The following is a 16,239-nucleotide window of genomic DNA, read 5'->3' as shown; positions in this document are numbered from 1 at the left end:
GTCCCAGGTTTTTTTCCTGGGAGTATAAAACAAACTATTTGCTCACCTAGAATTACATGGCCATCCGCAAGCAAATACAAAGTGGCTGCAGTAAAGATAAATTGGGAAGTGAAAAGGGAAATGTGGTGCGATGCACTTAGAGGATTTATAACAATGTTCAGACCTAGTGGGAGTGGCCAAAAATGGTTCCTGAGAAACTTCTTTGCTGGTTAATGGAGAGAGCAAAGCTGCATGAAATAGGGGACTTGGGAGTCAGGGTCCTAGATTCTGATGCCAACTCTGCCACTGAGTCTCTGTATGACGTTGGGCAAGTCCCTTCACCTCTCTGTGCCTCACAGATAAACTCACCAAACAGTGAGGTTTAGTTAACGTTTCCTAAGCACGTTGGGAACTGCTGGCTGAAAGGCCCAAACGATGTCATTACTGTATCGGTTTCACAGAAGCAACAAGAAAACACTAATCGCGCCCCCGTCCCCAGCTCCTTTTTTCCAGCTAGTCAAGTTCTTTTTACTAAATATTGACAGGACAAACCTCCCAAACTGTCAAACAGGGCGAGACCCAGAATGCCACTATGAACAGATATGGCACATTAGACACTCAGCGTTCCATCTCTTACCTGCCCCAATGAACAGCCAAATTCTGACCAATGGACATAATGAGGCTGGGAGGTCCATGATCCCAGATGCACTCCTGGGCCCAAGCCTCAGCAGATCTTTCCAGCTCATCATCCCAGGTCTGCGTGAGAATCAAAGAACAGATCCATTGACAAATACTCTCAGTCTGAAAACCTCTTACATTAGACTTAGGTTATGCCTACGCTCCACAGCGCTGGCGGCATGCAGGCTACGTGTAGCTACATGCGCAGTGAAAAGCAAGCTGCTTCCACAGTATGATGTGTAGCTACACATATCAATGAAAGACTCCAGCAGCGGGACGCTACATTGCTAAAAACAGCAGTGTAGATGGGGACGCGTGGCTCAGGTGAGTAGACAGCTATGTAGATATGTACTCAGGTACATACCCACCCCTTCAGGTGTGTCTTTACTTGCCCCGGCTATGCCTCATGGTCTGCACTGCTATTTATACTCATGTTAGAGGGGCTACCCATGTCTGTACTCTACATGCTGCTGAAAGAAGCATGCAGTGTAGACATACCTTAAGAACCAAGAGACGGGACGAGCAGAACCTATGAGGGTTAAGACTTACACATGGTCCCCAGCCCAGCCTCTAAGACCTAGTATTATGCAATGCAATGCAGGGCCCTGACCTGGGGGTGACTTCCCCATTTAATAAAATGGAAATGCAGGGATCCAGCACAAAATAGTCCCACTTTTCAACGTCTGGCATCGCGCTTCTTGGGAGGTACCACATATGATCAACTCTAGTTCGGAGCTGCTGATTCTTCGGTGCAATGGCGCGAATGTGGGGTGAGGGTCCAAACTTAACATCAGCGTATTCCTCTCAACTACCCTTTTGTGCACAACTTCAGTGTGGAGTGTGCTGTTCTCTGAGCTGATTGCAGTCTATCATGAACAAATTTGCTTAAAAATGGATTTTTGGACATAGTAGATAGTGCTGTGACGATGAATTGCAATGCACTTGCAGTGTTTAATTATTGACAGTCCTACTGACTACAAAAGTACTGATGGGAAATTGTATTGGGATTAAAATGTTGCTGCACGTGTCCATAAATAAAATAAATCAGAGGAACCAGAGGCAGAAAAGACTTAGTAGTTCATACCTCGCCCACCCAGGCCAACACAAGATTGTTCCCTATTAAACATTTACCGTTTTTTGGACTGCATAGGCTATGAATGAAAACATTACTTTTTTCTTAATGTACCAGCAGATCCTTCCATTTTCTTCCTATCTTCCCCACTGGGCCCAAACCTGTGAGGTGCTTTGCTCTCACAACTCTTGCAAAGGTCTATGGAAGCTGAGGGCACTTAGGATCCAGCAGATAGACAACTATGATGGCATCTGAGCAACTGAACATTTAGTAGGGTGACCAGACAGCAAATGTGAAAAATCAGGATGGGAAGAGGGGCAGGTAAATAGGACCCTATATAAGAAAAAGACCCAAAAATCAGGACTGTCCCTATAAAATCGGGACATCTGGTCACCCTAACATTTAGGGGCAGAGTCTGGCAATTACATTGTGGCAATGCAGGGTCACACCACACTGGCCTGAGAGAAACGCAATGTCTCCTGGAGCTTACCTCACACACAGAGGGAGTATGACCACAATGCACTCTCTATTCCAGCCATCCAGCTCCACTGGCCAATAAGTGAGTAAAGTAGAGGGCTATGGCCCTGGTCATCTCTGCCCCTTTTTGGGTGACTTGTTGATTCAGAACAGAAACAACAACTGCGGTTGGCCCTAGTACATGGACACAAGACTCCTTGTGGTCTGCCTCTTTGTGCACCATATAAACACCAGCCATTATCTGACGCTCTTCAAATCCAATCTAAAGCCACCGAAGCTCTCACAAGATCCTAATGTTCCTAGTATTTCAGAGCTTTCCACCAGAGCCCTCCAGAGTGCAGCCTCAAAGGCAGCTGCTTTCCAAGTCTCCTAATTTAATGCAGAGACCACAGGACATGAGCAATAGACCGCTACATGGAAATTGACATGAACATATGTGCTACATCTTCCTCTGGTGTCTATGGATAAAACAAACCAATACAGGCAAGAGACACTCAATGAAAGACTGGGAACGAGCTTGGGGTTTTTTAGTGGATTCATGCTTGATTCGGAGATGCTTGGTTCTGCCAGCATCACATTACAAAACCATGCTATTTAAATTAGAGCTGCCATTTGCTTCTCTTTCAACATATGAATGCCTTCAGGAGACTGGAATGATTCCAAATGCAATAAATATATCAACAAAATAGACTTCAGACTGTTCTCTGAAGACCCCTTAATGCCAAATACTCAAATCAATATCTAAGATCAACATTAAAGCCAGAACTGCACTAACCACCTACACTCACTGTGACTTATTTAAATTCACTCTTTGGCAATCTGGAAGAGCCTGAGTCTAGCAATTTGCAGGGCAAGATGCAAGACACATTAATTCAGGGGTTCTCAAACTGGAAGTCGGGACCCCTCAGGGGGTCACATGGTTATTACATAGGGGGTCGCGAGCTGTCAGCTTCCACACCAAAGCCCGCTTTGCATCCAGCATTTATAATGGTGTTAAATATATTTAAAAGTGTTTTAATGTATAAGTGGGGTCGCACTCAGAGGCTTGCTGTGTGAAAGGGGTCACCAGTACAAAAGTTTGAGAACCACTGCATTAATTAGTTTTAAGTGTCAGCTTAAGGTGGGTTTTTTTTCCCCCTTTTTTCTTGTGTTCAGACTAACTGCCATAGCAACAGGCAGCTGTAACCCAGAGAAAGTAAATACGTATCATATATTGGTGAATGTGACTGCACAAGTCTTCACTGTGGTGGATACTCTCCAGGAAACGGTTTAAAATGTGCTGGCGGTCAACATGATTCAAAACAGTTTTGAACACTTTACTTCTGGAGACTTGGGATAGTTTTTGAATGAAGTTAAGGACATAATTATGTACACAAAACACAAGCACAGTTTACATAAACCATCATCACAATTTGCACATACAACCACAATAAGAGCATGCACAATTAGGCATGCATTTGCTCACGTGTCCTGTTTGTAAATGTGACAGTCGGGTTGGAATGCTATTTTAACTCACACAAGTAACTGGCTAATCTCAACCAACTCCACTGCTGTGGCAGGACTGGTGTGGAATTGGAATAGCAGATATTCTACAAGGTGGTTTGAGGTGCATTGGCAGAACCTTGGACCAGCTTGCTTGCCCCGCCTAGTAATATGATCCCCTCCACGTTCATGATTAGTAATTTCACTACTTTTAATCACATAGAGCAGTGGTCCCCAACCTTTTTGTGGCCAGTAGCACATTCATGTTTTCAGAAGAGTGTGGCGGGCGCCAACAATTTTTCAAGGCTTATTTTGTATTTGTACATTAAGTAATATGAAAAACATCATATTTAATATAACATAATATATGAATCCAGAGAGAAGCTGCGAGGACAGAGAACACCGGAGCCTGCAGCCCCGGAGTTCTCTGTCCCCAGCAGGCGCGGGGCTGCAGCTTCTCTCTGGCTTAAACCGTGGCCCTGCACCTGCCAGGGACCGAGAACACTGGCACCCACAGCCTGCAGCTCCGGAGTCCTCTGTCTCCATCAGGCACGGGGCTGTGGCTTCCCTGCCCTGCTGGGCACTAGGCGGGCGCCCACGGGCACCATGTTGGGGACCACTGACATAGAGGAAGGACAGGTTAACTCCACGTGCAAGGGAACCAAGATACTTTCCTTCTAGGAATACACGTAGCCCAATCATTTGTAGCCTGTTCATTTGTTGGAAAAATCCATTGAGAACTGACAGACAATCCAGCCCTTCTGGGCAAGGTAAGAGTTTTGATGTTCATTGCTGCTGACTAAGCCAACCTAAAGGTTACTGGTCTCTTAGAAGCTGCTGCTTATTTTTCAAGGTTTATTATCAACATGGAGCTTGTTTTGTTTTGGCCGTAAGCCATCACCATTACTACTGTTCTATAATAAAAACATACAGTGGAAGTGTATGTACTAAAGTTGCAAGGTGGTTAGGGTAATCTTACTTCTGGCCAGCTTCATCTGGAAGAATGTACACTGTTCACATCTGGCCTAGAACAAAGCCTGCCAAAAGGGAGCCATGGAACTCATTTTCCATTAACACTGAATACCACTGTTAACCTTGAACTCCATTATCCTAACATGGACAAGCAAAACAGCTTGCACTGCACTAGGTTACGGCTTTATTGAATTTCTATTCTCTCTCCACTCTACTGTTACCCCATCTGCAGACATTTTTTCCCTTTGCTTGAATCATTCTCTTGCTTCATTTATATGTATAATTGTTCTCAAACAATAAAGAGTATATGTTGCTCATATGTTATTGAACTGGCTACATCATTTAATTTTGATATATGTTGGATAATAAGAGATAATGACACTGCAGATGAATATCTCCATTTCCTGGAAAACATCAGCTCTCTGTGCAACTTTAGGTCATTTAAGTGCATCAGATACAGACATGGGATAATGGAGTTTCACAGCCAACACATGGATGCTGTTAGCCAAGAACCCATGTTCTACCTACTTATCCACAAATTAATGCCAAGTCTTCTCCTATGAAGAGTTTGCTACCGGCATCAAATTAAAAAAAAAATTAAGCCTTTAGCCTCTCTCTTTCTGTACAGCACTAAAAACAGCCCAGCATCTTAAATGAGCAAAGGCTGAGACGTGTTCTGTTTAAAACAAAGGATTAAAGTTATCTTCGCATTCAGAATGCGTGCAAGGATTCCCGAGGAATATTAGGTAAACATGAACACATGAAAGGCTGATTATAGTCTTTCCAAGTAGCACCGTTTTATACCCAACTTCTTTCTTCACAGCATACAAGGCTCTTTCATTTGTACAAAGTCACCCATAAAACCACTAGAAAAGCACACTGAGCAAAGACAAACATAAAACAGTAACCATCCTGGACGAGTAAGCAGAAGTCAGCCAGTGAACACTCCACAACTGAAGCACTTTTAGATCCCCAAAGCCAATGAAAATGCATTTGGCTTTCTTGCATTGCTTTGTGTTTACTTTCTTGGACTCAGTCAAGCCACATCTTTCCCTGCAGTATGTTACAGGGAGCCCGCAGAATATCGCAGTCTACTGAACAACAGGGATGCAATAAAACAATTCTTAGGAAGGACCGTAACTCTCTCTCACTGACAAAGCAGCAACAATTAATAGCGAGGAACCTGGCACTCTTAAGACTTATCTGAAGAGCTGATGTAAAAGTAAAGATATAATATTGCCTTTTCTCCCTTACTCTTCCTCCCTGTTCTCTTAAGGCAGAGTTAACATTTATGGCATTCAGTCAAATGGCAAAAGGTATTATTAATAAAAGATGCCTTTTATATCACATGAATCCTTTTTACACACTGTCTCCATTACCAGCTCACTGAATCAATCCAGAGGAGACAGACTGTCAAACTGGTGCTATTTTTGCAGTAACAATATTTGCAGGAGAGATAAATGCACACAAATTACTACCCTCTGTCGTTCTCTGATTCCACAGTATTTTGAAGACACCCCAGAAATAGCTCAAGGTAGGGCCCACGGCGCTGTATGGAAAGCTCTATGGTGAAAATGTAGTCCTCTTAATTGCTGCTGCTGGTAAAGACACACTTAACACTTTGACTTTTCAAGGGCTCTCTCTGAAGTGAGTGTACACATTGAGTGTATTTTGGTCCCTTGAGCTCAGGGGAAAAAGAAAAAACCCACCAAATACCACCAGTTCATCTACCATTGACCTCAATGGGAGGCTTTCTAAAGATTGTAACAGATTGGGCCTATATTGCAGATGGAGAAGTCCTGATCCTCTAAGGTGCTGAGCATCTCCAACTCCCATTGAAGTCAATGAGAACTGGTGGTGTTAGCATATCACCAGAGGCACTGGGCCATAACTACGGCAAGCCAAAGAATCCCAGCAAAGGTGTGATTACTGTAGGTGAGTAAATGCTTCTCAGAGATGGCTGGTGTGGCTTCTCTGTGCAGACAATGGCATTCCACAATGCCAGAGTCTTAAGCGGCTGAAGCTTCAACTGGGAGAATGGAGGTTAAATGTTAGGGAAAACCAGGTACTTGGATGACATTTAGGTATGGAATAAGCTGCCAAGGGAGGTTGTGGAATTGCCATCAATGGAGACATTCACGGCTAGACTAGAGAGTACTGAGGGTGTTTTATGAATAATGAAATCAGTCCTGAAACTATGCAGTGGGATGGACTAGTTGACCCACTAATGGTCCCTTCCAACAAAAACAATTCAGTGGGATAAGATAGCTCCAGGAAACCACTAGCAGAATTTGTTACTGTCCTCTGGCCAGAAGAAAAACTGACGTGGTCACCCAAATTTCAGTACCAACAGTTGAACTCACCATATATTCCATATTGGAGGCTGAAGGATAGACTTCACCTCTCAGCTTGTTATGAAGCATCAAAATCTCCTCTTTGTCTGACCTTGGAATGGCTCTCTTGGCTCTGGAGTGATATCTGCTCAAAATGCTCTCGAAGTGCGTGCCATTGGGCAAGAAAAAGCCTTGCGCTTCATGCATCAAAACCAGTAAACATCCAAGAGGGAGGAACCAAGACAGGGCAGGACTCATGGTCATTCTCTACTCAATGGAAGTCGAGATGAAGGAGATGGAAGCACTCTGGTTTTCTCAAAGGCAGCTCTACTGCTCCGTACAGATCTGGAATTCAGGTAGGAAACAAACAGTCACTTAATCTACCACTAAAGAACATTGACATCCCATAGAATTTCCAAAGAGGCAAGAGACCTTGGAATCAGATGCACAATAAAGGAGTGATGCTGAAAACTAAACAAATTATTTTCTCTCCTACACAGCAGTTTCCCATGTCACAGATAGGATGTCCTGTCCTATTTCCTTCTTAAATTAGGTATTATCTAGATTTCTGATACACTGAATACTCTGTTTCCATATCTATCCACTTCCACATCCAGTCATTGGGGTTATATGGACTAATTAGATATGTCGTTGCACATGAATTTTGCAAAGCCAACCTTTTTGCCTGCACCTCCTTCCAGCATGCCCACCAAGGAGGGAAAAGAGAGCTGCATCAATATTATGTGCTCATAACCTCTTTGCAGCCCATTCCACATGCAGAATCTAGAGGGACCCAATACAGCTTCAAAAATGGGTGGGACTACGTGGGGGCGGAGCACTGTCTGGCCAGCCACAGAATGCCCATAAAGGCAGATGGGGAAAATTGAATTTTCCTTTGGAGTATATATAGATTCTCCTTTGAGGTGTAATTTGTATCCATCAGGGTGAATCAATGCCCAGGCCCTTAAACTATCCCATAATCCAAGCTGTGCCTTTTCACGTATGCAGGGTGAGCAATGACACATTATTTCTTCCAAGTGTCATCCTTAAAGGAGGAGAACAGATCCTAACAAAAGGGAACGCAAACTTCCCCAGCAGCCAAGTCACAGAGGTCAGACATGAGCTACAGCTATTTCAGAGGCCTCCGCCTGCCAATAGACTCAGGCAGAGCCTGCTGCCAGCTCCCAGAATCTGTGTATGTTTATGTGAAAATGTCATCGTAATATCAGAGCAATCAAAATTTCTGTCTGCAAGTGACGCACTGGGGGGTTCTCGCTGACGCTGTTACTGCACTTAGCTAGGACAGAAGTGCAGCCAGATATATGAATTATTACAGATTAGGAGAGAAGCCGGAGCAGACTTCCCGGCCTCCTCTCGAATAGGAATCACTTCTGCACTGCTCGGTTGCCTTGAGTCAGCCTGCCTTTAGTGGGGAGGGTTAACCAGAGACGAATGCTGGCCCTAAGTGTAAATGTGCTGACTTGACGGTTTGAATCTCCAGCCTTGATCAACCATGTCCTCAATTGCAAGGCCCCCCTCTCTCCCTCCTCCTTCAGACGCACCTGCAATCTTCCAGCAAATTCTCCACCCTGATTCTCATCATTAATAGTCCACGCTTACTCCCTCACCTGAGAGCCATTTGTCTTGGCTTATATAGATCCTCGGCTGTCTCTTACTAGAGGTTTGTCCGGTTGGCTGTGATCTCAAGTGGGGCTGGTAACAGCTACCATCATAAGAATAATACGTAATAGGGTTTAAACATTCACACTGCACATCTGACAGCAGAACTCTCCAGTCCCCTCTTCGTAAAACCAAAGTGGCGAATAAAGGCCTTCCAATGTTATTGCATGATGCTTGCACTAGAGGAACCACCATGCCAACGGGAACAACTGTATGTCAGGGCAGCTCCACAAAGAGGGAATATTCCAAGAGATGCAGCCTTTCCCTAGTCAAAACTATCCCTAATGCTGTCATTTTAAACATCCTTTTGTGTGACAGCTGTTAGAGCTCTTTCCTGAATAGGCCCCCAAATATTTGCTTTAGGTGATGGTTCTGCATTTTTCACTGTTTAGACTTACAGCATTGCAAATGACCACTACATCTTCCCCCACTGCGTGTTTTAAAGCAGGGGCGTGTACAGCTTGATATTGTTAAACATGTTTGGAATAGGTGATTCATTTTCTTTCTTGCTGAGTGTTATGTCTCTAGAGGGGCAGCAGAACTGCTTTTGATGGTGGAAACACACAAATCAGAGCATGCTCTATATTTAAATCTAGAAATATTTTGCTTCCAATCTAATGGAAATGCAGCCAGGTGTGAACATCATCCTTTTAGGCTGGGGTACAGACACAGCACACAATTATTTTGATGATGATGAGGCTCAGAATGCAAAACATAAAGGGTCTAATTTTCAGAGGTGCTGAGCTCCCACGACTCCAGTTGAAGTCAAGGGGAGTGTCAACCCCCTGAAAATCGAGAACAGGGCCTATGTCAGGGGTGGCCAACCTGTGGATCCGGAGCTGCATGCGGCTCTTCAGAGGTTAATATGCAGCTCCTTGCATAGGCGTTGACTCCGGGGCTGGAGCTACAGATGCCAACTTTCCAATGTGCCGGGTGGTGCTCACTGCTCAACCCCTGGCTCTGCCCCAGGCCCTGCCCCCCCCCACCCCTTCTCCCAAGGCCCTGCCCCTTCCCCCGAGCCTGCCATGCCCTCGCTCTTCCCTCCTCCTCCCCATCAGAGCCTCCTGCACATGTGAAACAGCTGATTGCTGCAGGCGGGAGGCGCTGACTGGTGGGCGGGAGGCGCTGGAGCTGATGGGGGCCTGCTGATATATTGCTGTGGCTCTTTGGCAATGTACATTGGTAAATTCTGGCTCCTTCTCAGGCTCAGATTGGCCACCCCTGGCCTATGCTGTCCCGGCATGTGTCTAGCACAATGTAGCCCAAAACCCTGACTGAGCTACTGTGACACAAATAAACAACCAACCACTAATAAATTTTTCCTAAGCAAGTGTTAAGCAGTTGAGCTGGGCTTTGCTAAAGCAATGGAGATCACGATAAAGTCATGCAAAGAAAATGTCTTAATTACTTCACTAGAATACCTCCTTGCTTTATAGAGGAAGTGTAACGTGCAAGCATCATCCCCATTCAGTGTTTCATTGGTTAAATAGAGGTTGAATTAGGCCAGTACGATCCTTAAAGGCAAACAACTTCCAGGTTTTTTTTAAAGATAAATATTGTTTTAACCTCATTCTCTTCTCAGCTTTGTTTGCTGGCACAAACCCCTCCATAAATGAAGCCTAACTGGCTAAGGGCAGGGGGGGGGGGGGATGAGCTGTTACTTTTGTAGACCATCTGGCTCAATTCAGGGAACAATTCCTTCTTTCAGACACTTCCCTAAGAGGTTTGAAATATAGATGATCTGCCATGGCTATTTACAATGTGGCTATTTCTTATGAGCAATTTTCAATGCAGCCTGCTTCTTAGCTATGGTGGACAAAAGCAGACAGCTGGCACAGGCTGCTGCAGTTCTACCTACCAACCTGCATTTAACTCCCTTTTCTAACCAGGGGCCCCGTTCCCCACACAGTGAAGGTACAGAAATTGCAACTTGCGAATCAGCTGAACCCTCTGACGGCCCAGAGACGTACCAAACCTGCTACTATGCCATGAAGTCAACATCTCAAGTCCTCAACAGACCCTTGTCTACTTTGCTCAAGCCCTTACACCGTGTTGACTAGCCGCTGAAACAGATGGTGCATTATTCTCCGAGTCCTCTCCTCTGCTTGTGAATTAACAGCATTATCCCCTTTCCCCAACTGGGCTGCCTTGAAACCTAGTTTTAAGGTTGGAGGATTAAGTATTCAGTCCCTGCTTCAAGTATTTGCCTTTCAGGTAGCGGGGAAAGTATTATTTCCAGCACTCTAGACAAATCACCCACTGCATCCTCTGTGCATGTGCATCCATAGGATCACTGATTTCAACTAAAAATCAAGGTGAGATTTAATTTCAATGGGGCTAGAACTTGGCCCAAAGACATTCAGTGGCACCCAGTTTCCCAGATGAAGGGAATTCCCTGAACAAATAACTCTCTGGCATACCAAGGAGGGTATGGAATGATGGGTGAAACGGAGGGAGTGCCAGAGGGGGGATATAAACATGCCAGCACAGTAGGTGGTTACCCTGTTTATAAGATCACAAGGGTCCATCTTGCCCAGTAGCCGGTCACTGACAGTGGCCAGGACAAGATGCCTCAGAAATATTTAAATTAAACAGGGGACAATGGCAAAGACAAGGTTCTATTATGCAGGCAAATACAACACTCCTTTGTATAGTGGATGCCCATGGGAATTTGGGTGGGCAAAGAATACAAGAGCAAGCCCTCCTCTAGGATCCATTTGCCCCAGAGTGGTGTTCAAGCTCTTCTTAAAAACACCCAGCCCCCAATTCAGCAACTCAGTTAAGTAACTGGTGAAGTCAGCCCCCCGTTCGAGAGCTTTGCTGAATCACGGCTCCAGATATTCAGCTTTGCGTCTCCAGGCTGCACAGATCCCTGGCATCCCAGTTGTGGAAACTCTTATAAGCTTTGGACGCACATTGTGTGCGAGTTGGAAGTTTGACAGCTACTTCAACCACTGTCCCAGCTGACTAAACTTTTGCTTTATTCAGGGGAGGGGAGGAAGCATTTCTATGACCTCTTTTCAAACGCATCAGGCTCATGGTATCGATGCCATGTTAACATCTGGGACTGATCAGAAACCAGTGAATCGGCAGAAACTGTCTCCTGAATGTCCAGATGTGAAGGCATCTCACAGGCAAAGTATACAGGAACTCCTCACTTAACATTGTCCTGGTTAAGGTTGTTTCATTGTTATGTTGCTGATCTATTCGGGAACAAGCTCGTTTAAAGTTGTGCAATGCTCCCTTATAACATCCTTTGGCAGCTGCCTGCTTTGTTCACTGTTTGCAGAATTCTCTGGAAGAGCAGCCTCTCCTTGTGGGGATTAGAAATGGCGGGGGGCGCGGCAGCCCCCTGCCCCCATCAGCTCCCTTAAATTCCCTATAAGGTATGTGGCTCAGCAGCTGCCCAGCAGCAGTTCAGGTGACCCTCCCCCCACTGCAGTGCTGCTCCTGCCCTGCCCTCTGCCTTGGAGCTGCTCCCCGGAGCTTCCTGCTTGCTGGGGGTGTGGGGGGAGGAGAGGGGTGCTGATATCAGGATGTCCCCCCTCTCCTGCCCCCCCACTCTGTACCCCCTCTCCACAAAGCGGAGGAGGGGGACAGGGCTCAGGAACAGAAATGAGGCAGCTTGCTGGAAACTGTTGCTTCCTGTCTGAACTGGCTGTTCTGCTTAAAGGGGCAACGTACTTGAAGTGGGGTTAGCATACTTAAAGGGGCAATGCATGTCTCTTTCTCTCACTCATGCATGCACCCCCCAGCACTTTGGAAAGTCAGCACCTGTGCAGCCACGCAGGTGCTGTCAGGAAGAGGGAGTGGTGCGCTCCAGCTGGATAGCGTGGGCTCATCATGTTCAGTTTTTGCAGGGAAGTGTTTGCAGCTACTGCCCTGCATCTATTGTGTTTCCTCCCTCCTGCCTCAGTCGATGCTGCCCTGTGGAGTATGAGGCTACATTAACAACAGCATATTAACCCTTGAGGGCTCAGCCAAGTGCTAGTTCATCATTTAGTAGCAAGGCATTCCCTGGGAAATATCCCACCCTCTTACTCCACCAACTCAACCAAGCTTCACAATCATTCATTGCTGTGTACAATATTAAACGGTTTAAAATTGTTTAAAAAACTTACACTGTAAATGTTTATAATGTCTTGTCTGGCAAAACAAATTTCCCTGGAACCTAGCCCCCCATCCCCTATTTACATTCATTCTTATGGGGAAATTGGATTTGCTTAACATCGTTTTGCATAAAGTCACAGTTTTCAGGGACATAACTACAGCGTTAAGTGAGGAGTTAGTGTATTATAACTGGGGACAAAGGAAGAAGTATTTTCTGAGATCTGAGGAGGTCATATTTAAATGGGCTTTGAAAAGATTGTTCACAAAAAGTTACTTCCGAGACTAATGAAAAGCTTCTGATCTCAGAGAGTAGCAGCATGGGTAACCTCTCGAAGTTACCAGGCAAAACTCCCTACTCAACCCACATGCAAACAGACACAGTCAGCTTCAGTGTGGTGCCCTCACCAAACCTTAATGCTTTATTCTTATTGATCTCTAATGTGTCCCCTAGTTAAATATTAAAGTGGTTGGATTAGCCCCCTGGTTATACATGCTACTGCTGCAAATATTTGCAGTGCCATGGGATACTATACACAGTGAAGGCAGAGGAAACCGGCAAATGCAAGAGTTAACATAGGATGCCAGCAACAACTCAAAATGAGCAAAGCAGAGCCAGCGGTGGATCAGATTTTCACTCATGGAGATAAACTCAGGATTCAAGCACTATGCTTGTGTATGCAGCCTTGGCTTTTTAGCCACGATGCACATATTTGAGGCTTTACAATGTTGTCGGGTATTTCCCTGCAAACATAATACCAGCAGAATAGGCAGAGTGAAATTACAAATTCGGTGACTTAGACCACGTTGTCCTCTCTACCACATAAAACTGACAAGTCTGTGTTTTCAAGGTCAGAGATAAAACATCTGATCTACCATCATCCTCTCTAGTGTAATACAAGAGGGTGAGTTTCTACCTAAAGCCATAGTAAAAGTTGGTTTTTACACTGTTAACAGAAGTTACCTGGTTCTACTAGTACTTGAAGGTTTAGTCACAGACCCAGTTTAGATTTATAAATATAATAAATAGCTCATATATATATATATAGTTATAAAAGTTTAAGAAAAATCGGTAGGTATTTTAATAAATGGTCAGACTATTAGAGGTTATAGCATCCAACAGGTCTGATTATAATTATCAACGACACCTTCCACCTATGTACTTATACGTAACTGTCTATAACACTAGTAATACAATTTATGTAACATCTATTACTTTATTAACCTATTATGAACAATTTATAAATGGAACTTTACTAGTAAAGTGCAATTTTGTGTCACACAATCTTTTGGAGACGTTATTAAACATACACATCTGTAACACAGAGATTTTTGTTACACACAAAAAGGTTTAAAACAGTCAAAAATCCAGTGCTAAAACTTAACACTTACCTCTCAAAATCAGCAAGTCCACCAGAAGCTAAAACTCCTCAAAAACCTGCTTGTGGAAAATAAATTATATATTTTAAATATACCAACAGGGAGGGAGGGAAATGACAGCTATCACTAGGTGCAATGAATGCTAAGGTCTCAGCGCAGCTGGTAGCGATGAATGCTGTTCTCACACAACTTCGTCAGCGATATTTATACTCTCCGGGGTTATGATCATTTCTTGGCCCTCTATGATCTTGGCAACTGCTCTTTATTTTCTGAGAAAAGGAAAAAATAGAGGGTGTCATCAAATCTCTCACGGCAGCAGGGAGATACCATGGAGCCCAAGAAAACTGAGAATCGCCCTACCAAACGGAGTAATAACACACACACACACACACAAAACGGGGGGGGGATGGGGGCGACGGAGGAGGAGACAGAGACGCGGGGAAGAGGGACCAATAATTAAAACCAAATGATAATTTACAACTTTTCCACGAAACCAGCTACAAGAATGGGGCCAGAGAGACGGGGCTCTGGACTCGGATGGAATTCAACAGTGAAATCCAAGGAGACCACTTAGCTGCAGCCCTTGAAGTTAAAAAAACAGCCCAAAAACAAAAACCCAAACCACTAACTCGTAATTTTCCAGGGATCAGTCGAAGCTGCGGCTCCTCCTGCTCCGGAGCTCCTGGCTGCGAAGGAGAGAGAGGAAATGCGAGCCCCAGCTAAGCAAGAGCCTCCTGCCCGCAGCAGAAAGGGAGTGGGGGGAGAGAAATCAAAGGAAAGGCTTTAACTGCAAAACAAACCAATTTAGATTCAAAGGGAGGGAGGAAAGAGGGGGGCGCAGCGTAAAGCCCTGCAACCAAACTGCCTTATAAACGAAGCCAAACGAGAGACCTGCGAGTATGCTTCGGTGGAGGAGGGGGGAGAGGTAGGGGACCGCTGCAAGAATGAAAATCACAATTGAACGGTTGCAAATCTCAGTTCATCTCCCATTGCTTTGCTGTCACTTCTCTCCCGTCGCCGTCCCACTAGTCTGCGTCCCAGGAGAGACGCCAGGGGGCGCTCCTCCGCAGTTACTGAGCCCTCATTGCAGGCCTGAAACTGACTACTGGTGGGTGGTGCAGGTCAGCGTTCAGGTTAGGTGAGTGCAGAGCTGGACTGCACTTGCAGACTGTAACAGGGATGTTTCCAAAGCGCCTGTGTACTTAGCTCCGCAGAGAGGCGCTGCCAGTCCCGGTTCCCTTTCATTTAAAAAAGAAGAAACAACAAAATAACTGTGACTGATGGCTAGGAAGCCACCCTGTGGAGTTCAGAGCAATGCGTTGTTCCAAACAGGGGTTTGGGGACTGTCAAAGGGAATGGTTTGGGCAGAAGAGGATTTGAAAGGGCTGGGGAAACAAACCAGTAATGTCAATGTATTGGTTGAATGAGAGTCCCTTACTCACTCTGTCCAGGGGCATTCAAATACAGAAGGATCGAGGCAAAAAATGTTGGTATGTGTACACACAAATACAGCTCACACAAATACACCCACACCAGAAACAGCCATGGTCTCTTTAAAACAGTCTGAATCATTTTCTGTTTAAAACTGCTGACCAATATCCTGAGAGTTTTATTCTTTTCAACAGTCGATAGTATATCCAGTCAATACTGGTTTGAAGACTGCAACTCCCAGGATATTCTTCAAAGAACTATACATTTAAAACACAGCAAAGCTTGCACATCAAAAATAGATTTATCATACTTGATATATGGATTATTAGAAACACCATCGTCATTAAACAATAAACAAGGCCACTCCATCCAGTATAGTGGGCAATTTACATGTGGGGGGAACCCCCTCTCTTAAATGTTGACTCCTATAGACGTCTTTGCTTAGTCACTCTTGGCTTTTTGCCATTTTTCAGAGCTAAGCTTTTTTTGAGAAGTGGTGATATCTTGTTTTCATAATCCAATCTGTCTGGATATCTGTCTGCATTACAGAAATCAAGCATGACATCCAGTCTGCATTGGCTTTTTAAATAATTAGATCCACTGGCAAGCATTATCAGTGTCTCTCTTTAGAACAACATGGGTGCAGAG

The 16,239-nt window shown here is 44.8% G+C and overlaps 1 protein-coding gene across 5 annotated transcripts in view; it reads right to left on the bottom strand.

Annotated features, from left to right (window-relative positions):
• Positions 1–15,235, bottom strand: part of CRISPLD2 (cysteine rich secretory protein LCCL domain containing 2) — a 40,312-nt gene extending 25,077 nt beyond the window's left edge. The window contains exons 1-4 of one of the 5 annotated variants that reach the window (XM_039503601.1): positions 15,052–15,235; positions 14,173–14,429; positions 7,024–7,338; positions 617–735 (exon numbers count right to left, since the gene is read on the bottom strand). In XM_039503601.1, coding sequence (XP_039359535.1) covers positions 617–735; positions 7,024–7,257 — 353 coding nt within the window. In that variant the 5' untranslated portion in view covers positions 7,258–7,338; positions 14,173–14,429; positions 15,052–15,235. Of the gene's footprint in view, positions 1–616; positions 736–7,023; positions 7,339–11,687; positions 11,706–12,447; positions 12,467–14,172; positions 14,430–14,638; positions 14,685–14,789; positions 15,018–15,051 lie in introns of those variants that run through there. The other 4 variants (XM_039503599.1, XM_039503602.1, XM_039503603.1 and 1 more) reach the window with 4 other exon arrangements.
• Between the last annotated feature and the right edge of the window lie 1,004 nt (positions 15,236–16,239).

This window comes from Mauremys reevesii, linkage group 16 (assembly GCF_016161935.1).
Source record: "Mauremys reevesii isolate NIE-2019 linkage group 16, ASM1616193v1, whole genome shotgun sequence".
Classification (NCBI taxonomy): Eukaryota; Metazoa; Chordata; order Testudines; family Geoemydidae; genus Mauremys; species Mauremys reevesii.
Note: the sequence above shows the minus strand (reverse complement) of the source record. Positions and strands in the feature narration are given on the sequence as shown.